Source organism: Populus euphratica, unplaced genomic scaffold (assembly GCF_000495115.2).
Source record: "Populus euphratica unplaced genomic scaffold, PopEup_1.0 scaffold121.1, whole genome shotgun sequence".
Taxonomy (NCBI): Eukaryota; Viridiplantae; Streptophyta; class Magnoliopsida; order Malpighiales; family Salicaceae; genus Populus; species Populus euphratica.
Genome location: NW_011499968.1, coordinates 383869 through 408132, shown reverse-complemented (window position 1 = coordinate 408132; position 24264 = coordinate 383869). Strand labels below are relative to the sequence as shown.

At 34.4% G+C, this 24264-nt stretch overlaps 4 protein-coding genes across 4 annotated transcripts; 2 read left to right on the top strand and 2 right to left on the bottom strand.

Annotated features, from left to right (window-relative positions):
* The first annotated feature begins 1936 nt into the window (after nucleotides 1-1936).
* Nucleotides 1937-4242, top strand: LOC105139101 (cytochrome b5-like). Its single transcript, XM_011045421.1, has 4 exons — nucleotides 1937-2023; nucleotides 2247-2344; nucleotides 3499-3565; nucleotides 3736-4242. The coding sequence occupies exons 2-4, from the start codon at nucleotides 2261-2263 to the stop codon at nucleotides 3987-3989; spliced, it is 405 nt and encodes a 134-aa protein (XP_011043723.1). The 5' UTR covers nucleotides 1937-2023; nucleotides 2247-2260; the 3' UTR covers nucleotides 3990-4242.
* A 240-nt stretch (nucleotides 4243-4482) lies between these two features.
* Nucleotides 4483-8723, bottom strand: LOC105139100 (small G protein signaling modulator 1-like). Its single transcript, XM_011045420.1, is given in 6 exon segments — nucleotides 4483-6081; nucleotides 6255-6308; nucleotides 7091-7140; nucleotides 7222-7357; nucleotides 8056-8229; nucleotides 8304-8723. Coding segments are annotated over 6 exon segments (1824 nt in total). The 5' UTR covers nucleotides 8474-8723; the 3' UTR covers nucleotides 4483-4841.
* Nucleotides 8724-14365: 5642 nt separating this feature from the next.
* On the bottom strand, nucleotides 14366-16462 carry LOC105139099 (probable 6-phosphogluconolactonase 5, chloroplastic). The gene is made up of 4 exons (XM_011045419.1): nucleotides 15895-16462; nucleotides 15644-15779; nucleotides 14775-15122; nucleotides 14366-14743 (listed from the first exon to the last, which is right to left on the bottom strand). Exons 1-4 carry the CDS (start codon nucleotides 16263-16265, stop codon nucleotides 14633-14635), a joined length of 966 nt encoding a protein of 321 aa, XP_011043721.1. The 5' UTR covers nucleotides 16266-16462; the 3' UTR covers nucleotides 14366-14632.
* Nucleotides 16463-18654: 2192 nt separating this feature from the next.
* Nucleotides 18655-20440, top strand: LOC105139098 (ubiquitin-60S ribosomal protein L40). Its single transcript, XM_011045418.1, has 5 exons — nucleotides 18655-18783; nucleotides 18910-18996; nucleotides 19539-19641; nucleotides 20004-20070; nucleotides 20190-20440. The coding sequence occupies exons 1-5, from the start codon at nucleotides 18681-18683 to the stop codon at nucleotides 20214-20216; spliced, it is 387 nt and encodes a 128-aa protein (XP_011043720.1). The 5' UTR covers nucleotides 18655-18680; the 3' UTR covers nucleotides 20217-20440.
* Nucleotides 20441-24264: the final 3824 nt, after the last annotated feature.

The following is a 24264-nucleotide window of genomic DNA, read 5'->3' as shown; positions in this document are numbered from 1 at the left end:
AAAATAAAAATAAAATAAAATAAATTTGATATGGATAAAATAAGCCACAAAAAAGAATTGATTAATTATTGGAGAAATACAATAATATAATATAATATAAGGTAAGCGATTGCCCATATCACATCATGAGGTCAAGTTGTGCGGTTCAATATCGCGGCACTGCCTGGCTGTTGATTAATTCTAAAATGTTTATATATATATATATATATATATAACTATATTAAAATAATAATTTTTAATTTTTTTAAAATTATTTTTAGCATCAACACATTAAAATAATTTAAAAATATAAAAACATATTAATTTAAAATAAAATAATAAAACAATCAATTTTTTTAAAAAAAAATTTAAAATACAAAAACAAATCCCCAGTAATCCTCTTTAAGGTTGTATTTGACAGCGTGATAGCTGTTGCTTTTCAAATAATATTTTATATTAAAATTTATATCAATGATTTTTTTTATTTTTTAAAATTATTTTTAATATTAACATGATAAAATGATCTAAAATATATAAATTTATAAATAAAAATTTAATTTTTTTAAAAACACGGGTTACAAACGGTTCCTAAGGGAACTCTGAGGTGAGGGAGTTTGCAGATGCAACTTGGAAATTATCAATCGTTGCATGGCAGCCACCGGTTCCATACTTGTTGATATGCTTTTCTCACCGTGAGGCCCTCATCCTTCTCTTCTGTAGGTATTTTCCCACCTGTTTAAAAGTTATTATTATTATTATTATTATTATTGCAACACAAGAATACACCAAATTATATACAACAACCTTTCCACCTTGCAATACCAAACAGCACCTTGGCATCTTCCGTCACAAGACGTGATATAAAAATAAATAAATATATAATAACACTAATATTGCTACAGACAATTCTCTTGAGATGATCGGATTACAAAATTAGAAAACAAATTAATTCTAATTAATTTATTAATTTATTTAAAAATATATCGCTTTCACTCTACCTAACATCAAATATCCAAGAAAGATTAAACTATTTATTTAAATTATTATTATTATTATTATTTATAGGCAAGGGGAAGGGATTTACTGCCATGTTTGCACGAGTTTCATGCCCCTAGATCTGTGAATTTGGCATTATCATTGGATTCTACCTAGTAATAATTATTTTTTAAAGGATATTTTTATTAAAATTTATCATAATAATATTTTTAATATTAAATATATAAAAATAATCTACAAATATAAATTTAAAAAGCAGCTGCAAACCACACCTATATCTAAACAAAAACTCAAGGATTCTTCTTTTTTTTTAAATTAATTAATGGTTTTGTCCACTCTGCATTCCCAGGAGAAAAGGTTGACCCTAAGCCAAGACCTGAGGGATTTGTTCTTAAACAATATTTTAATACCATCCAGATATATATCAATTAATCAACATATTTTTATAATCCCGAAAATATTAATTTATAGAGGTTTGATTGTATAATACAAAATATTTTCTATCATTATTTTTTATATCATGGTTTAATATCAACTCAAATCTAATTTTCCCCTCCAACGATTTATAAAGAAAAATATATTTTTTAATTTATAAGTGTAAAATAAAAAATAAAAAGTAAAAAACTTTCATTAAATTCATTGAATATTGGACTGCGCAGCATGAACTATCATATCTCATGTGTAATGGGCACTGCAATCAAATCTTGAGTGGCTGACACACGCAAATATTCATAGCATTTGTAAATTTTCTAAGTTCATTGCAAATTAAGATGGAAAAATTTTCTTACTTAATTCATCGAATTAATAAATTAATCATATCCTAATTATGCTTCTTTGTTTTTTCTAATATAGTGTCCTACGATCTCTAAATACGGCATCTAAAATAGGAGAGTCCACCAAACCATGATTCGTCGTCTTGCCAGCTGCCACTCTCTCGAGCTTTATAAACTACTATAAATCATTACCCAAGGTCAGCAGAGCTCCATAAACTTTTGTCAAAAGCCAAGAGAGAGAGGCAACCTCCTGCATCTTACAGGACGTCTTTCTTGTAAGCAACATAGATTCTTGATGGTGTCTTTTTTTTTAGCCATAATCTTAATCGCCTGTTTTGATGATCTTTCGTTGTTTTTGTGATGGGCTTCTGTGATTAATAAGGGTCTTCTTCTTCTTTTTAAATTTTTTTATGTGGATCTTTCTTTTTTGTGGAAATCTGAAGGGTTTTGGCTGTGGATATTTGTGGGTTTTGAATTTTTTTGTGGTTTTGTGACCAGTATTTGTGAAAGATATGGCTTCGTCAAAGGTTTACTTATTTGATGAGATTTCCAAGCACAACAAAACCAAGGATTGCTGGCTTATTATCTCTGGCAAGGTCAGATCTCCTTCTCAAAGTTTCATTTTTTGTACCTTTTGAGATTAAGAAGGGAAATTCTGTTTGGTTGCTGAGAAAATTTTGTTTGAGATTGCAAGATGGGAACTTTGACCTTTTGTTTTGCCTCTTTGGATTTTTTTTTCTTAATTGAAAATTAAATCTTTACCAGTGCTATCGTTTCTATTGCATGATTAAAGAGTTGAAAGTTTATTTTTATTCTTATAATTGCAAAGTCTGTTCCTTTATTATGCTTTATGAACCAAGTGCCCCCTATTCTGTGGAAGGAAAAATTACTTAGGCTATGTTTGGCTGCGCGGTTTTACCTGGATTCGTCAAAATTAGAAAAAAAAAAATTCTTAAACTTTTTTTTTTATATGTTTAAGGTCGTTTTTATGTCTGTCAAAAGTAATTTATAAATATGAGAGCGCACTGGATCACTGCTTTGGTTTGTTTAAGATTGTGTTTGAAAGTGTAAACCGGTTGCTTTTTAAAATAGTTTTCGCACGGAAATGTATTAAAATAATATATAAAATAATTTTTACTAAAAAATACATCAAAATAATATATAAAATACTTTTTACTCGGAAATGCATCAAAATAATATATATATATTTTTAAGTGAAAAGTATTTTAAAAAACAACTGCGTTAGACTTTCAAACACAATCTTAAACAAACCAAAGCAGTAAACATACCAAAGCAGTGCTCCAGTGCGCTCTCATCGCATGGTTTGTATCAACCTTGGATCCCATATTAATTTGTGAAGTGTGTAACAGAATAATCCCCTTATGGAAGGGGTAAAGAGGAAGGCCTTGAGAAGCTAATATGCATTATATTTGGCAAAATCACTTTGATAGGTCTTCTATGATAATTTTGGAAGAGTAACGCCCGTACATAATATGCATGGTCATTCATCTTGTTTTTAATCTGTCAGTGCAATATCTGATTGCTTAGTGATACACTGATAATTTATCTCTTGCATGGAAAACTGGAGTTATGGTAAATTACTCTTTGCAGTAGGGTGTGAACTGCCCGCACTACTCTTTTTCTTTGATATGAAAAATAACGCCAATGTGTGTTTGCAATGGAATCTGCACTTGATTCTTTGTTTCTTTTTATTTTAATTGTTTATTGAAGTTTTGAGCATTATACTCAGGTGTATGATGTCACCTCGTTCATGGATGATCACCCCGGAGGCGATGAGGTTTTGCTGTCATCAACAGGTTGGTTCTAATATCTGTTCTGTAAAACCTATTAAATTTTAGCACGAAGTTTTTAGAGGAACCATGCCTGCCCTCTTGAACTCATTCTGTGTGTTACTTAACAGTACAAAAACCCAAATTCAACCACCTATTCCGAGTTACATGCATGAACTCTCCCATTTATTTTACAGGGAAAGATGCAACAAATGATTTTGAAGATGTGGGTCACAGCGATGATGCTAGAGAGATGATGGAAAAGTATGTTATTGGTGAGGTAGATATAACAACAGTCCCGACAAAACGCCTTTACGTGGCACCTGGTTTGGGAGGAACAAATCCTAAAGACGATAAGCCCGGGTTTCTGATTAAGATCTTGCAGCTACTTGTGCCACTTCTGATCCTGGGCTTGGCTCTTGCGGTCCGAACCTACACCAAGAAAGAGTAGAGGCTATGATTTATCTGGATCTATCATCTTTGAGGGGTTAGATGGGATTCAATCAGTTTAATTCTTAAAACACTCTTTTGTTTTGTTCCTCCCTTGCGTTGTGTTTGTGCCGAAGTTAGCTAGGGGTCCATAATTGAACCCTTTGGTATTTATTTGGAACAGTTAGTCACTTGTAAGTGGTAACTGGACATGTCTGATTTTGTTGGTTGATAAACAGGAGCTTTTCACTTTTGAAACTTTCTTTCTGTTGTTCTTTCTGTGGCAACGGGATAAATATCGGTTTTGGTGATATCAGGAGGTACCTTGTAAACCACAGGCATTGCAATGGGTATGAAAATCTTTTCAAAAGCTGTGTAAACGTCTCAACTGGATCCCTGCAATATCTGAATAAATTTCTACAGCGAAATTGCAACATTTTCGAGCTATTTGGGACAATGGCACCATCTGGTTTTGGTTGAATTTGCTTTGGAAACCATTGGAAGATCCCTCCTACTTGAGGAGACAATTTGGGAATGATCAACATTTTCAATATGGTACATTGATCGAAAATTCAGATCCCACCTACTTGATATGATATGACAAACGATTGTGAAGATCGTGTTCTGTATTAAAAAAAATGGTCTAGGTGAATAGCATATAAAGCTAAATAAATCTTTTCAAGCATGCCACTTGCCACTTCAACTAAGACTTGAAAGTGAGCAGCTAGCAGCATTGCTGAAGATGGATAACCTCCTTATAGGTTATGTTTGGAGCAGAGCACAAGAAGGCTGGAAATATCTCCACAGAACAAAGACCTTGAAAAAATAAAAATGAAGCATATAAATGGGCGACAAAATGGTCGTTGAGCAGTCTTCAGAAGGGTGTCTCTATCTTGTCATGAAGGTTCACCACCAGATTATGTGCATCGTCGAGAAGTTTCCATACATCAAGTTGCCCGGACATGCTATTGCATTCCCTTAAGATCTCATCCGTGCTGCTATATTTCTCTATGATTAATTTCCTTTTCTGTAACACAGAAGCCGCAATTGCGTAAAGCAATAAATCCTCTGTTGGTGGTGCTCGCTGCCTTATCCTGCTCCATGCAGACTTTCCAATACCAGCCCTAATAGCTGCCTGATCTGCCCACATCACCTCCCAGAGGCAAATTGTCTGTTCAAATGTCAATTCTCTCCTGAACAGCACAACCACCATCCTATAAACAAAAAAGCAATCCTCAGCCTGGAGCTTCTCCAAGTGCCTGTAGAGGTGGGAGTCTTTGCATTTTATAATCTTGGAAACAATATTGAGTTGCCTTCGGATCCCCACTTCATCAAGCCTAAAATTATGCCTAGCCTTCCTCATGAAACCCACAAAACACCAGAAAGCTTCGTGATCCTCTGTGACCACTGCAATTATTGGGGAAAGTAGATCACTCATGCCCTGGCAATACCCAATTTCAGGGTCATAGACTGCATAGGCTTCGAGAATAGCAACTAGTCTTGCAGCATGGAAAACTCTGCAGGGTTCCAAGTGATCATAGTCCTTCAACCCAACAGCCTCTGCAGCACGGCATGCTCTTAACTCTGAAACTGTTGCCTGAGATGGGGAATACGGAATCCATTCAGAATTGGCTCGCACTGCATCAACACGAATGATCCGCTGCCACGTGGCAAAATTTTCACCAGAGCATTGGTTTGGATGGAGATCAGTCTTAGAGGGAGAGATGTTCTCTTTCAAAGGCACATCAGGATCATTCTCTTCCCTGCCCTCAGATGAGGAGGAAGCCTGAATGACTTCAGGGTCTTCAGAAGAGTCTGAGTCAGATGACTCGGTGTTTAGTGCAGAGGCATCAGTGTTTGTGGCTTGACCTGAACCATCATCACCTTCCAACAATGCACTGGAGGGGTCATCAGAGTCCTCAACATCTGGACTCCTTTCCTCGCTTGAAAGAGACTCCCTAGCACTAACCACATCTTCATAACTTGAGGAGTCAGAATCTTGTGTGGGACTTCCACTATCCTCAATACAGCTTGTTTCACTAGTTCCTCCAGAGCACTCATTGATGCGTTTGAGAAATCGCCTGCACTGTCTGCGGAATTTCTCATATTCCTTTCTGCAGCCAAGATTGTAAAGAAAAGAACCATGAGAATAGAAATTGAAGGAAGACAGAAAGGCTTTACATTTAGGGACTCAAATAACAACAATCAAATTATCTGTAATTAAAAACTCAAAAAAGTAGTCTGAATCTCCAAGTTAGAATCTACAAACTGAGTATGGAGAAGGTACCTTTTCTGGGTTCTGATGATCTCTCTTTCTTCTGCGGAACTACTCAAGTCATATCTGTAAACAGAAAACAAGACCGCTCATCATGTTGGCAATGTAGGAACATCATGACAGTATAAATCATTGCCTAGTAAAGGACTCTTTAAAAGCGAATCAAGGTCAAGGCTCTAGAAAGAAAAACAAGGAGCAAATGCATTGAGAAAGAGGGCTTGACGACATTGACAAACTAATGAATTGCATGTCCGGCTCAATGATTTCAAACAGAGACACAAAAATAAATAAATAGGAAAAGAAGACACTGTATGAAAGCAGAAACTTTACAGTTGAAATGTAGTACTGTTCACCCAACTTCCCAATTCAGGAAAAAGGTCTCTCAACTACCATATCCTCTACTGTGGTCCTTGTATTTCTCCTTGTTTCAATTGCGGTACTTCTGTGGAATTCTCACTAACTTCGTCTCTTGTCAAAGTGACACACGACACCAAACAACGTTGGACTGAAGGGCCATATTAACATTGGTAAAAAGGTTTAAGGACCACAATGGACGATGCATTAATCATTGATCAGAATTCAGTGGATGAACAGGAATCAGCACGCATGGATTGTAATGTAAAATGCAGGAACATGTCATTCAACAAATTTGAACACTGATTCACAGTCTCTGGATTTAAGGGAGGGAAAAATGATTGAAATCCTTTCCCTGGTAAGCTAAAGACCAAAAGCTCCTAAATTTGGACCATGAAGTTCATAAGAACACATACAGGGTCTCTCCTAAGAGATGAGAAAGCAGCAGCAGAAAAAGACATAAATAAAAATATAACAAGGTTCAATGTACTTACACTCCAAGGAGGAATGGCCAGACCTCTGCTCTAATACATGGATCAATACCCTACAAGAGAAACATAAGAAGTAAATATTCCCATCTAACAAACAAAGCAAAACACAAATTGCAATCACGATGATTACTCACTCCGCTTCGAACTTTTTTCAAAAACTTAACCCCGCCATCTCTGGGTTTCCCGTCTGATGTAAACAAGCTTTTCCACTGCCTAGGTGTAAGGGCATGTTTTCTTTTCCTTCGAGACCATGGTGACTTCAGTCGACCCCTGCAATAAAAGAACAACAATGATCAAATTCCAACAAAAACAAAATCAACACGACCACAAACAATCCAGCAAGGAAAGTTAAATGTCTGAATAAAAATACTCCATTGAAAGCGAAAGGGCACTATCTAGCAGCTCACTTTTTGGTAGTTTCTTTAAATACCCATCACCCAAGAAAGAGATAGAAAAGATTTTGTAATCGCACTCATCTCTAATCCAAATAAATTAGATTTTTGCGACAGATGTGGTAGCTTGCAAAAATATATGATTATACCGATACCCTAAACCTGATTCCCAAAAATTTAATGCAAAAAGCATACAAACATTCAATTTTCAACTCGAAAATCCGCACCATTGTTACTATAAACCAAGTTACGCATTAAATAAACAACAATCCATATCAAAAGAGATTAAAAAACTGAAAAAGAATCCATAAAAATAACAAAATCAACCCATTTTTTAAAATAGAAACCCTAAATTGACCGAGCCAAACCCACGCAAATTCCATCGAAGAAAGCGAAAACTTAGAAAAAAATGAAGAGATGAGAACAAGTGGGGTAAGAAGTAGTAGTAGAGACTGAAAACACGATCTACAGCTACTATTTTTCCAAGATCGGATCTGGAAAAAGCAGAGATAGAAAGCAAAATCACTAGAATCACCAACGATGAGTGAGAGAGTATTTTTCAGAGAGAGAACTCACCGATCAGAAGAGGAAGAGGAGGAACAATAAGCCGGTGAGGAGGAATTAACAACAAAGAGAACCGAACGCAAATGAATCCACGAAGAAGACGACAAACTTGACGACGACGACGGAGGAGAAGATGAATTTGACGAAGACGGCGACGTTGGACTTCGTTTTAGAGTTTTCATCTACCTTATAATTTCACACTCTCACTTAAATATTTTGGAAAAAAATAGGTTTTTTTTTTGTTCTTCTAGTGTTATTACCTACTGGTGGTGTAGAGCAGGGCGGCAAACAACGCGGTTCCGGCTAGGGCAGTGAAAGCGACGGTCGTGATCGACGGCGGCGTTGCGACCAAAAGTTCCGACCAGAATCCGCCGCCGCCGTCGGAGAGCTGGATTCCGACGCCTGGAATGTTATTACTGGTTATTAACATCGAGAAGGAAACAGCACGGGGATCTTTGAAGTTACCGAAATGACCTTGCTGCCGCTGCTTTGATCTGTGTTTGTGAGTTTTCTGAAAACAGAGTGGCTTGACAGAGTGGAAATTTAGTTGGTTTTATGGGTATTTTTGGGATTTGAACTTTTACGGCTGCTTCTTAGAGAGAGAGAGAGAGAGAGAGAGAGAGATGCTTTGTTTTGACTGTCTCTCTGTGGAGTCTGTCTGTGGAGAAAGAGAGGGAGAAGAGATGGGGCTTAAAAGGAAGAATTAATTAGACGACTTAGTCACTATAGTTTGAAGAAACTTATCAATCAGCCCTTATTTGTTTTTGATTTGTATATAAATGTGTTTTGCAAGACGATACAATAAATATTTTTCAATTAAAAATACAGATAAATATTTGACAAAACTTATCATAGACCTTTTTTTTAATATTATTATATTTAAAAAATTAACTTAATATTTTTTTATTGCTAAAAATTAATTTAAAAAATATGTTGAAAAGGTATATTGTAACCAAAAAAACAAAAACTTGTTCAATCTCTAGCTTGTTATTTTTTCTTTAGTTTTATGAAAATACTCTTATAAATAATTAATTTTTGAATTTATTCGGTTCAAAAAAGCTATAGTTTATTATCTTCACCTTCTATAATTTATTTTTTATTTTTACTTTTTATATAACAAAATATATATATGTTATGATACTTATAATTCATCGGTCCAAAAATAATAGCTAATTGAATTATTATTAAAATTAAGTTTAATAACATCGATGTACCTCAAATCAAGTTATAAGTATTTAAAAATATATTTGAAAAAGAAGTTATAAATTTTTAAAAATATATTTAAAAATATACTACAACTATTAAAATAATATTTTTTTATTTTTAAAAAATTATTTTTTATATTAATGAATTAAAATAATCTAAAAACACTAAAAAAATATTAATTTAAAATTAAAAAATAAAAAAATAATTTTTAAAAAATATATTTTTAAAATACAAAACCAAGAAACTAAATATTCATACCCATAATCTATCTAAGCTAAGGACTATCTTGGTCTTCTCTACAGGGGGGGCATTTTTATATCTATACATTTGATAATTGGATTTGATTGTTTATAAATTATTGCTCTTATTATTTTTATTATTATTACGTTGTAGCCAGGCCTCAACCAAATCTTTCTTTTTAGTGTATGGTTTATTAATAATCTTATCTTGTTATATTTACCACCGACCTACAGGTACTATAGGGTTTTATTCCTTTCCAAATTTAACTAGTGACCAGTAGTGTAATCACAAATTTGTTTACGAGATTAGGAGGAATATTGGTGATCAGGACTGTAATTAACCACCTAACATATTGTTTTGATCCTTCTGGATATTTTTCTTGGTTTTATCCTTTGGAATATTCCTACTTGTTTAATTTCAAATCCAGTTTAAATCAAAGACCGAATCCATAAACTATTGAATTGATTTATTAAATTTGATTGGCCAGTTTAACAACACTACTGTAACTTGTAAGATGTGATGGAAAGATAAGTTCAAAGTTTATTTGAAAGTCTAGCAGTAGTTTTTTAAGGTATTTTTTGTATTAAAATATATTAAAATAATATTTTTATTATATTTTTTAAAAAATTATTTTTATAATTAGTACATTAAAATAATATAAAATATATAAAAAAATTAAAAATTTTAAAAAATACGAGTTAACTCACTCACGTTTCCGAACCAGCTATTAGAAATTTTTTTGAAAGGTGTTTGATATTTATGTTTTTATTGATTGAACAAAGGTTTCATGGACCTTTGGCTATTTATATAGATTTTTATCATATCCTAAGAAGTATTTTACTGGCTGGAAAATGCCTCATAAAGATAATATAAGATAGTTGTAATTAATTAGAACAAGTCAAGATTTCTGCCACGTATAAAGCCTTGACTTTTCTTCCCAGTTTCCTTGTAGGATGCTGCCTCCTCCTTCCCTCCCGGTTGCTGCACGGAAATTATCTCAGTCGCCGTCATATAGGTTCACAAAATCCTCCTCCCACAATGACTTCAAGCACCGGCCGCCCACCTGGGATTTCCGCTGCTGCTGTTCCCTTTGCGGCTGATTTCTAGTCCACCCGGGTCCTCATCGGATTTTAAGTGGGAGTTCAAGGAATGGAAAAAGGGTATATCCAATATTCCAATGGCTCAAAGCCAAATAAGAGTTCAAACAAAGAAGAAAAAAAGAAAGCCCCACCCCACACGCAGAATTAGAAATTGTTTGCATGCTAATAATAAAATTAAATTTTAAAAAACAAACATTTATTATTTTAATATATTTTTGAATAAAAAATAATTTAAAAATGAATTATAATCTTAAATAATATCCACTTTTATGTGATGTAGAGATTAACAACATCTATGCCACAAATAATGTGTAAAAAGCATAATTATTAAATTTTATATAAAGTGAATTCGTTGTAAATTGAATAAGTTAATTTATACTTTTTTTATTAAAAACAAAACAAAGTTGAATCAGATAGAATCGGCCGGCCGGTCAAGTTGAATCTCATAGCTAGCCTAAAATGTTTGGCAAAACCTTAAATTCCGGCAATTTCACTATAATATAGGTCGCTCGCCATTATTGCATCGGCAAAGTTAATGCAACGTTTCACTTGGATTGTGCTCCACACTTCCACTTGCTCGTAGAAAAAGAAAGAGGGTATTTTCCACTTGAGTACCGTCTTCAATGGTGTTGTTTAAGCTTGAGATTCAAGTTAAAGGTTGATTGATTTGTTAATTTAACATTAAATGAGGAAGTCAATGATGAGGATGAGTGAGGCTTAAGGCGTAATTAAGAGATTCAACTCATTCACTAATTACCATCAAGGACTAAGGCACGCCCACACAGCACTTTGCCCCTTTCTCCCACTAGGTCAACTAATTAACATGATCATTAATGCTTGGAGACCCTTTTCAATGGAGAAGGAAAAGGGGTCAAATGCAGTCAAAATGGATTTGATTAGACGACAATGACCATGATTATGTCTTGGTAGTGGATTTTCCCTTGGATATGTAAGAATCCGTTAAGTAAAGTGCTTGCTTTGCAGCCCCCCCTCCCCTCGAACAAGGAAAAGAGAGGGAGAAGTGCTTGCTTTTTCTTCGGCTAGCATCTTGTGCTAAGTCAAAAGTTCTGTAGAGGAACCACATTTTTCTGCTGAAAATTGCGAGGAGGTGTTCCTAGTTGTAGCTAAAGTTTCACACAAATGCTCATGGCTTGGCTTCTAGCGTGTTTGGATTCGTCTTTGAAATAGGGTTTTTTTAAATAGTTTTTATAGGATGTTGTTTGGAAGGCAGTTGAATTTATATTTAAAAGAAGTTTAATTTTTTTTTTATTTTTTTTATTAAAATTTGATATGGTTTATACCTTTTGAATCGTTTTGATGTATTAATATTAAAAGTAATTTTTTAAAAATAAAAAAATTATTAACATTTATTTTAGCATAAAAAATTATTTAAAAAACAATCATTAATTACATTATTAAATATACTTTTAATATATTTTAAAAAATAAAAATAAAATATTATTTTAATATATTTCTAAATAAAAAATTATTATTTTTAAAAATAATCTTTATCATTGTTTCAAACACCCTACCTGCTGTACGAATAATCTTTGTGATCACGTCGAAAACTCAATAAATTCTTTTAATTTTTTAATTGAAATTACCCAAAAATAAAAAATAAAAAAAGTATCCAATTCAGTTAATTTCTAATTCGTTCCTACATGTACTTCAAATAATTGCGTTAATTTAGAATTCATGAACAAGCCCGAGGTTCTGAGCAGGGGGGTTTTAATTCTTGAACTGATAGCAACCAGCCTTGGCTAGCCTGGAAGGAAAGATTCACAAACCTTCGCTTGTGGAAGAGGAAACCAGAGGAAGGAGACTAAAGAGGCTATGAGCAGTCAACAAAGTCAGGCGCAATGATTTTGGACATAGAAAAGCACAAAAAAGAGAAAAAGAAACCTCAGAAAAGGATCGATGAGAGATTAGACAGCAACTGAAATGTAGATGACAATAATCTTTTCGTTGGTAGTTGGTTAGTGATCTATCTCAGTTTCATCCCTTTGAAATTCTTTTTATCAATTTCATGCCCGATGTTTTATATGTTTTTCAATTGGATCCTTTCATTTGAAGCTGTCGCAGTTGTTTGACAACAGCAAAGGTCAAAATCTCTTCAAAATGGCATGTTTAAATGTATAAAATATTATAAAACACGTCTGTTAATATTTTGGAAGGCCAATTGATGCCTTTTTAAGAGAAAAACAAATCAAAATGCATCAATTTGATCCATGAATAATTATGATAGGGGTCTAATTGGAAGTTGGTGGGCAATTAGAGATTAATCTGAAGTTTCCCTTTTGTTTTCCCTTAGAAATTCGAAATCTAACAATAATGAAATCGAGATGGAGTGAGACAGCAAGCAATCGGGAGGGACACAGAGGCTATAGCTCACCTAACTTTTACTTTTCCTGTCTGTTCTTTTTCCCCTCTCCTCTCCCTAACCATTTACTTTCTTACATTTTGGGCCTCGAAAAAGAAGTAGAATTCCAAGACAAGGGAATGATCATACAGGCATGTGTTGGCAGAGGCAGTCAGCAATTGTATACAAAAACATGAACACGAAAGAAATATCTTGCATGCATGGAGGTGAACTGTTCTCCGCATGCTCATTATTGATCATCTTTAACGTTGTCCATCAAATGTTGGGCCTTACACAGATCTAGCACTGTGCCCTGCACTTTCCACCCTTTGTCAATCATCTTTAACAATCATGAAAGAGATGCCGGAGAATAAATGAGACCCAGAGGGAGCCATGAGGCAATTACAGCGGATTATAATGGTGTCGCATTAATTCTGCCACCATTAGATCAATCTTTAGATTGGATCTTAAAACTATACTTAGATATATAATAAGATAATATTTGCCAATTTGGTTCCTATCCTAAGATAAAAAGAAGACAAGATACAAACCACATAACCACTAGCCCTATCCCTTGGAGTTTTTATAGGACTGGTGTGGAAGAACCATCGCGTAACACTAATTTCACAGCATAATTGTTCATCTATCAATGTGCCTTGCTTGGATGTATTTAGCTTCCATTAGTAGTCTACAAGGGTGATGCCAGCTGCTTATAGAGATCTGCTAACAGTACTGATGGTATTGAATTATCTTTGGAAAACTTGGAGGGGGAAGGAAGGAAAATTTCACCTTCTTTCTTTGGATATCTGAGGGGAATAATGGAAAGGCCTGTTTTGTGCGATAATTATTGTCTCAGAGGGATGCATGGCTATAAACTCTGTGTATCTTTCTTGACAGAGAATTGAATTTCCATGGCAGACTTGATGTTAAATTTTTATTTTGGCAATCAAGAAGGCTAACCTCATTCCTACTAGCTTGTCACAAAGATGAGATTACAATATCCAGTGGAAGATATACTCATCAATGTCAACCGCACAGATGAAAGACAAGTAAGCTAGTGGCTATAAAGTAAACACGTAAAGTTAGTGGAACATTTCACTCCCACAGCTTTGTCCAAAAACCACTTCAATTCAGCTTCTGGTGTAACCATTTGAACAGGCAGCAACGCAGGATTTTGAGTCTTTCCCGATGCCTTGTGCACTGCAGCAACTTCACCAGGTTTTGTTGAGTCCCTAATGTGAGTAATCCATTTCTCATTTTCCTTGAAAAGTGGACACCAAGGTAGCAGAGAAACAACATGTCCATCCCATCCCTAGAAGCATGAGATCAAACTTTGGGAATGTAGTCGCTGATGATTTGGCGAAAGAGAAGTAACTTCCACTTAGTTAAAGAATAACATGAACTCAACAGGAACTACAGGATCAAGAAGCTGAATATTAAAAATCTGTGAAACTACAAGCGAGGTTGTATCTGCAAAAATGATTCTCTTTAAAAATGCTACTGAATGACATTCCGTATAACACAAGTCTTTCCATTGATCAAATACAAGAAGACACCTCAATCCTCAGCTATCACTGAGATTACAACATCGAGTAGCACATCTGCTGATCAACAACGCAGCAGAAAACAACCATGCTATTAGTAACTCTTATTTGGATGAACTTGTAAGATTACATTTGCGCTCCTACAACTTTGAAGCTGCATCTCTGTCCAAAAACCACTTCAACTCCCCTTCAGGTGAAACCATTTGAACAGGAAACACGTCAGAGTTTTGACTCTTTCCCAATGCTGTCTGCTCTACTCTTTCCCAATGCTGTCTGCACTACGCTAGCTTTACCAGCACCGCATACCACAAGAGCGATGTATGAAGATGAATTGATGACAGGGAAGGTAAATGTAATTCTCCCAGGAGGTGGTTTTGGGGAATCTGTGATGTGAGTAACCCATTTCTGATTTTCCTTGAGGAGTGGGTGGCCAGGGAACAGAGAGGCTACATGTCCATCTGGGCCCATGCCCACAAGCATGAGATCGAACTTTGGGAACCCACTCACTGAAGATTTCTCTATCACACCAGTATGAACCAAATGTTTGAGACAAGTTTCATAATCATCGGCAGCACCCTCAGCTGACAGTGCATCGTTGATGGCATGGACATTACCAGGGGGAATTGGTACCTGCCAAGAATTAAAGGAGAAAAATGAAAAAGGTTTTACCTTGTGATTGAATATTACAAGACTATAAACTAAAATGGAAAATGAAATATCATGAAGAAAAAGATGTAGGCTTCATGTATTAAATCACAAGAAACACTTATAGCAGATCAATTTTTAACATACATGACTGATATATGAGATTTGAATCGATACGCTTAGACCAATTCATCATAATTTGCAAAGCTATTGAACCCACACATTACTTGTAGATGCAGCTTGAATTCTTCAATGACCTCGCCGTACATTGTTTGTTTAGACCTGCCTAGTGATAGAACTTCATTTTTTTTTCATGTGTCAACGTAAATAAATGTTGGAAAAAGCAATTTTCACTTTCATGGGCAAAGCAAAAAAAAAATTCCAAAGCTTCTTCTATTTATTATACTCAGATTCCTTGAACAATGTGGGCCTAAATCATTGCCAGTAGACCTCGAAGAACACAGCTAAACAAACTACAATATTACTAAGAAGAAAGAGTTTCATACCTTTGAAAGAAAACCATCAAAAGCAAGTTTGTAGTTACTGTCTGGATGATCTTTAGGAACAACTCTCTCATCCACCCAAAATACATGCCATTTCGACCAATCTATTGAATCCACATAAGGTGCCTGCACTAATTTCCTGAACCCCGCAACAAAAAATGACAAACCAACAAAACCCATCATCATGAATCCAATAATGAACAAAAAAAAAGAGCTTGACTGATTTGATCAAGCTAGATTGCAGTGACAAATACCTGAGGGACTTGATGAGAGAACCACCAGACACAACAACAGTGAAAGACCCTCTTTCTTTGGCAAATTTATCAGATAAATCAGCTGTGTATTTTGCAAGAGACACAGCCAGTTCCTCCTCTGTATCAAACACTTCCACTGCCTTCTTGTTGTTCTGGTCAACGGTGGTGATCCCAGAAGAAGCCATGGACGATGCCTTTGTTGCTGTTGATGTTGCTGTTCTTCTAGATATCTTTAAAGCACAACTGATCGAGCAATTGAGTTTCTTGAAATTCAACGATACCTGAGGTAGTTGGCTTATAGAAATGGAAAAGGGTCTGCTCGGTTTAGGCAGAGAAGTGGAGGGAGTGAGAGATGAAGCAGCAGTAGCCATGGAAAGAGGGAGAGATTTATTTATAGCCGTTTGATCCTTTGAAGCACCGGTGATTCTTCTGTTGATCAGGGATTAATGGTAGGTGAAGGAGAGATTTTGGGGTTTCGGGTTTCTTTGATGAGGTGGCGTTACAAACTATGCTGATAGAGTCACACGTGTACTAGAGAATGGAGTGGGTCCCACTAAGACAGTTTTGGAAGCTGTGATTGGTTGTTTCTCTTACAAGTACACACAGACAGGAATCTTGTAACTGATATATATAACCCTTCCAAGCACTCCAAAAGACCAAAACCTCGCCAAAAAAGAAATAAAAAGAAAAAAAGATTAGGAATGTTTGGTAAGACTCAAAGGCTCAACTTGGTTCCTGTGATCAATGTGTTTGGTATAAAAAATATTAAGTTTAATTTTTTTTAATTTTAATATATTAATATCAAAAATAAAAAATATATATTCTAAATAAAAAATAATCTTAAAAAAAACATCTTGTATTTAGTCCTTAATGATTTGGGTCCAGTAAATTGCAGTTGATTATAAGCATTTAAAAAGAAAAAAAGATTTCAAAATATACACATTTATACTAATAGAGAGACTCATAAATGAGTGTTGTGTTTACATGATTAAGAAAATATTTGATAACGATGCATGATATTTTTGTAAAAATATATTTAATTTAAAATAAATTAAAACACAATTTTTTATATTACCTTATTAAAATCATAAAAAATAATTTAAAAACTTTAATTTTATATTTTTTTCAAGTAAAAACCATTTTTTAAAAAAATTGAACAAAAAAAAAATTAAATGCCAAAAATTCTCAAAATCTTTTTTTTTGGCTTTACATCGAATTGATAATACTCATAAAGTAACAAACATTTAATTTTAAAATAATGTATAGCAGATGAAAGTTTTCATATGCTATTTTTAAATAATATTAATTTTTAATTAATAATTAAATTTGATAATAATATAATTATAATTATTAAACTCGGTCGAAAAATTCACTCCACACAAAATCCAAACAGTAAATTTAAAGGATTTTCATAATATAAAAATGATAATATTTCATTTTATTTTCAAATAAAACGAACATGTAGGAAAGAAAAAGAAAACGTATTTTTAGGATTATAGCCATGGTCACTTTTCCATTTTACATATTCCAATTAATTGCTTAATATAAACATAATTCAAGCACTTCAAAAGGGAAAAAATAAATTAGCCATGGTCATAAAATGTCGAAGGTTGAAGGTCAGTGAGAATTGAAGGGCTGAAGGGAACTTGGGATGAGATAATCTGTGTGTTGCCCCCTGATGAAGGGGATTAAGGATTCATATCATTGATTTATAAAGGTAAACTATTGTTTATTTAAATCACTTGAATTAACTTATTAAATCACTTGAGTTTAATTAACCCATTATTTTTTATAATTGAAAAAAAATCTAACTTGAGCTAGATTCTGAAGTAACAAATGAGTAATTAGATTCACGTACTTGATTAAGTTTAGTAATATTAATTTTTATACTTTATGATTTTAACTTTTCATACATAATAATTCATTAAATTTGATTAAAATTGTCAATATATCTTTAAAAGATGTTGTTCGATTTGAAGAAAATAACAATTTTTCTTTTAGATTGATGATTGGAGGTCCATACTTCAATTAATTTTTAGTCCATTGTTATTATTTATCATGCGAAAGTAATGTGTTTTTTTTTAGGTTTTATTTTATTGCCATTGCTAAAAAAGTTTTTTCTTTGTCCACGTGGAGACAAGTTTATTATATTAGATATTGTAAGGGCCACACATATTAAGATTTATTATTATTCCAGGTAAGAATTTTTTATTTTTATATTTTAGAAGTGTTTTAAAAAAAATATTATTTTTATTTGTTTTAGATTATTTTTTGATATTTTCAAATTATTTTAATGTTATTGATATTAAAAAAATATTATTTAAATATATTTTCAAGTAAACAATAATTTAAAAAATAACTACTCTAAATAGTAATAATAATAATTTTTTTAAATTATTTTCAAAATCAATTCTTAAAAAATCTTTTATGCTGAAAGCGAATCCTATTTGCACAAATCTAATATGATTTTTTGAAAATCCAATTGGAAAACATTTTATTTTATACAACCAGAATTATTAGCAAAGAGTAAAGCTAATCTTGCAAGAACTAAATATTAAATATTTTCATAAAAATATTACACAATGAAATTGACTTTGAGAAATACAAGAATTAATTAAACTCTAATGAAATTTAAAAAAGAAGAAGAAGAAAATAACTATAATCCGATTCTTGTTTAGTAATCCCACAATCCTCGAAAACAAACACCGCCTAAAAACACAAGAGAAACCCTAGCTGTGCCACTATATAAAAAGGCAAGCTCAAATGGAGGCCTCACTCGTGGCACAATGCAGATCTTTGTGAAAACCCTAACTGGCAAAACCATCACTCTTGAGGTCGAATCTAGTGATACTATTGACAATGTTAAAGCCAAAATCCAGGACAAGGAAGGTATTAGTTCATCTATTTGTCAAGACATTTCCCCTCTCAGTTTTTTCTTTTTTTGAAATGGGCTTTGTGTTTGATGTTTGGAGATGAAGATCTGATGGTTGTGATTTTTTTGTGGGTGTTTATCAGGGATTCCTCCCGACCAGCAGAGGCTGATCTTTGCGGGCAAGCAGCTGGAAGATGGACGTACCCTTGCTGATTACAATATCCAGAAGGGTTAGTTTCTTGTAAAGATTCTCTGTTTTTTTTTTTTTGGTTTGGTCTGGTTTAAAAGTTTTGAGTCTTATTGAGTTTTTGCTTTAGCTCAGTTATGGTAGAATGAAATTTTTGTGATTCAAAGGGTGATTTTGTTGTTGAGTTTTGATTGTTGATGATATCATGGATAAATTTAATTGTAAAAGATGTAGTGGTCGATTGGATTTTGTTTTAACTTACGTGCTCTAAAGAGTGGTGTTTTGTTTAGTAATTAGGATTAGTATAGTTTTATTTAGTGTGGAAATGATTAAAATAAAAAAATTCACATCTTTGATAAATAACATTGAAATATATGCTTATTTCTGTTCTATTTTGAATTTATACTTGCAAAGAAACAAAATTTACCACTCCTTTTTAAGTTTGGATGTGAGTTTTAGAAAGCTTTTAATCTGTTTTTCTCTGATTATTTCCCTTTGTCCGGTGGCCAATCAAGGAGAGTGTGGATATGTAGTCTTGAATCGTGTAATGGTTATCTTATTTGAATTCCCTGTGTATTTTTGCAGAGTCAACACTTCATCTGGTTCTGAGGCTTCGTGGTGGAATTATCGAGCCATCTTTGATGGCTTTGGCCAGGAAATATAACCAGGAAAAGATGATCTGCCGCAAGTAAGTCCATCTTAATTTGTTTGATGGCTTTTTTGTGTTTAGGATTACTGTAATCAGATGTTGCTTGACTGAATTTGAAGTTGCCTGTTCCTTCAAATTATGTTCTCAATTTATATATTTTGAAGTTCAAATGAATGTGCTGTTTTGATTTTTAAGAAGATGATGACATTGTCTGTGAAGCATTTGACACGGTTCTGCACTGTCCTTTTGTTGATTCATATAAATGGACATGGATTTTGTATAGCAAGTTTATATGCGAAGCAGGTGTTCAATATTTTCATTTAGAACTTGATGAAATCTATTTGTTTGTGATTAACTATGCAATGCATGGCACTTCAAAATGGTGAATGATTTGGTTTCAGATGCTATGCACGCCTGCATCCTCGTGCTGTCAACTGTAGGAAGAAGAAGTGCGGTCACAGCAATCAGGTTGAACATCTTATCTCACCACGTTTGTCAATTGTCACTGTGCTTATATTTTACTGTTATACAGCTGAACTCATCTTATTTTGTAAATTAATTTAAACTTCTCATTTCTTGTGCTGCAGCTGAGGCCAAAGAAGAAGATTAAGTAGACTGTTTATCAGGTGGCAGAGTTCCAATGCTTCCTATTAGGTTACGGGATGTTTAGTATCTGCTTATGTCGAACATTTTGCTGGTTAGGGTTTTAAGACTTCCATGGCTGCAGTTTGAAATTGCAATGTTTTATGATTATGTGGTTATTTTGCTATAGAATACTTTAACAACGTCATCTTTATTCTGAATGCTTGCTTCAAACTCAACGCAATATTTGTGTGTCCTTTATAATGATAATGATATGGACAAGTGACTTCCATGGCTGGATCCTAAGTTGATGTTCAGTGTGTTGAATACAAGGTCAAGTATGAGATGCAGCTTCAAAACAGCGTTTTGCTGCTTATAACAGTATTTCAACCCCAGGATTCCAGTCTCTGTTAATGGCAGTGCCTTTGATACCATCTAGAAATCTTATCACAAGGCATTACCATGTTTGAACTCTCAGGGATTTCAATATGTTTGCATTGATTTTAATGAAGAACAGTTTCAGATGTTTATGAATGTTTAATTGTTTAGTTTAGTTGGTAAAATGAATCAATTAATATTGTTTGAAGATATCCAAGTTGAATGGCGAAAACTTTTTCAAAAGTATTAAGTAGTTTTGTTATTCAATGCCATAAACCTTCTCCCTTCGGCTCTCTCCTGTTGTCTCCATGCAGCAACTTTTGTGCACTCTATTTCCTCTTTTTGGTCCTCCAAAAATTTAGAGTGTTACTCTGCTTCTAAATAACTAGAAAAATAGTATAGTAGCATCGGACCGCAAGAGCCAAGCCATTCTTGGGAAGTTTCCCTAATGACGTGGTTTTAAGACGATCATAACACGTTAACTCTACCTTACCTAGGAGGTAATACCGGACCGTTACTTAGATGTATCAGGAAGCTTTTCAAGAATATACGAGGCCGTGATGAATCGAGAACATGCAGCTCATCCCTTACATTTTATGAATCATCGAAATTATCAAACCACCACTCTAAGGTTAATTCACGGAGCCATAGCATTTCTTTAGGTTTGCAAGCTCTGCATTTTTTTTTGTGTGTGTTCACAAGTCGAGAAGCTTGATAATTGTTCAGAATTTTAATATTTTTTTTTGTAAAAGTAGGTCTAAGTCAAGATAAACTTAACCTGAGAAAAATAAATTTAATCTGATTTGATTTTAAGTTTTTGAATTGCTTTTTTTTTATATATATTTTAAGTTCATCAATTGATTTATGAGTATTCTACGAGATGTTTTTAGGTTGATATGAATTAAAAATCATTAAGTATCTGAAACATTACGCAACCCTTCAACAAGTAGCTTTCTTTGGTGATGTGAAAATGAGGTGGAACTTGTAGTCGATACCTTTATTTATTAGATTAATGAACATTTTCAAATTAGATGTGGGAGTTTTTAGTTTGAAAGTTTCTATATTTTCTTGTTATTTTTGGATTCTTTTCCTAATTAAATTGAAATAATTATCCAATTATTTTCTCTCTCGGTTCCCTAGTGGAGGAATATGCTTTCATATGGATGATATCACAGTAAACGATGCTGAAGAATGCACCTCTGTTCGCCATTCAATATTCACTTCTCGCTCGTTTGACATCTGCCAAAGGTTTATTGTCTTCAATAAAATAAAGAGTTTGCGGACGTTCTTGGTATTGCCGGAGGGAGCTGGATCAGCTTGCTACACGTCAAGAAACGTGGTGTCGTATGGCTTGGTGTCGTAAATCTTAGTGCATATTTATTGGGAGTTTAGTGCAAATTTGCGTGGGCTAAACATAATGAAAGAAATTAAAGAGAATAAAAGACAAACATTAATGCCAAGATGGAGAGAGAGGGAGAGAAAGCAGTGGACTAGAAACAGGAGAATTGATGGAACGTTCACGTCTCCAAGGGAAGCTACTTGCTGAAGGGTTGCATAATGTTTCAAATATCATTTTGATGATTCGTGAATTGAAAGGGATGAGCTGTAGGTGCTCGATTCATTACGGCCTCATCGCAGTCTCGAAAAGCCTTCTGTTACATCATATGTTGGTACGGTGTTTCCTCCATGGATACGAGATCCTGCTTCACTAAAATGGTACAGCTAAAGATTTTTGACTGTCTTAAGTCACACCATTACCATCATTGGGGAAACTTCCAATGCTTCGACGCTTGAGCGTAAATGGCTTGGATGAGGTAAAAGAAGCGTCTGCAGAGACTAATTCAACTCTAGAGATTCTTATGATTGCAGATATGCCAGAGTGGGAGGAATGTGCTTGGCGATAGTGCTGGAGAAGAATCTCCCAAAAACAGTCTTAACATCGATCAGAGAATTGGCAATCCATAAAATCCCAAAAGTAGTGTCCTTTCCAGAAAGAGCAGGATTGCCATACACCTCCAACACCTTCAAATTATAGGATGAGATTCTCTAGAGTCGTTGCCGAATGGAATGATGTGTGGACACAATAGCAATCAATACCTTCATGAAGCATTGGACATTTACGGCTGTCAAGAAGAGGTCTTGATGAACACATAGTTAGGAAGTCGTAACCACAGGTATCTGACATCCATATCCAGGGGTTCCAGCACCTCTCTCTTAAATCTTTGTGAATTTCTTACTGTCCCAAATTCCAATTCTTTCCGAAGGAGGGCTTCTCTCGCACTCTTGGACTCCTGTATGTCAGTAATTGTCCACTTCTGGAAAAACGGTGCAAAAAGAGTTGCCGAGTTCAGGATTCAGCCACTTGGCAGATTGATTAATTTGATGTGCCTCAACATCTTGTGGATGGATACAGGGATTTCAAAGTCCTAAATCCAAGTACATAACTTGCTCTCTGGTAATATTCCAGAGTCCACAGTTCTAAAAATCCAGACCAGCCATTAAATAGACATAGTGGACATGATAGGCTATCGAATAGGTAAATACTACAAAGAATTTCGTAGTACTTCCATACTCGGTCTGTACCATACATATAACTGGTGTTTCTCCATTGTTGGCTTCAGGTTCACCCGATGCAGTGTTGCTTATACATGGCCTGAAGAGATTATGTTGTGATATAACATGTGCATTTCTTACACCGGTTATGAGTAGAAGTTTTTATCTTGATCCACTTCTTCTCTGTTTTGAGAGGCACATAAGCTTTTTCCTTTTCAGATTTCATCATTGTGATGTATCAATTTTTTCACTCCCCAGTAGCATATGCAGTTTTTGCCCATCTGTTTTTCTCCTCTTGAGCATGTGATCAGAGGTGACAGCTGGCCTGATCATCCTTGGATCCAATTCTGCCAGACTGCAGAAACTTGAGGACGGGAAGAATCTGCTGCTTCAAAATTTATTCGGTATATCTAGAACCGCGAAAAACCTTGTGATGAGTCCCTTTTGAATTTCCTCAGTATTTCATTGACAAATGGACTAATAGGTGGCCTTTTAAACTTCGAGTTCTTTCTTCTCTTGATATTCATCCTTGATAGCTTATCTAAGGCTTATGTTTTCTTTCAAATTTTCCCATGCCTTCTGAACGCCTCTGAGAATTCTAGCAAGTTGTTAGTTCGATTAATTTTGAACTTTTGTTTGTCATAAAAGGTTTGATACTAGTAAAGCAGTCTCCAATCAGCAGGCTGTGAGTTTTCAAGTCAATTGGTCAGATATAACGTCCTCAAAATATGAAAAACTTTAGCTTCTCAGGTCTTATGTCCTCATGTATTGCAAGAAGGAAGAGGCCGAGCCAACCTGGGAATAGGAACAGGGCAGCCGGCACCAAACTGGGAGGAAGACTCACCTCAATTCCATACTTCAGCACATTCATTCTCTTCCTGATTTGGCTTCTATGAAAGAGAGAGCTTTTCTGTAGGAGGAAAAACTTTTCAAACGGACAACCTCCTTTAGGAATCAGATAATTGGACATGTCCTGAGCTTTTGATGGGAACTCAAGAAGGAAGGGATAGGTTCATAACAGTTTCCGAAAGTGTTTGGAATTTTATTTCTCACTTCTTGCTTGAAAGAATGCTCATTGCACCTTGGCTATCATGCTGGATAGCATCCCATACAAAAGCTTTAATTTAAAATCTTGTTACTTAATATTTT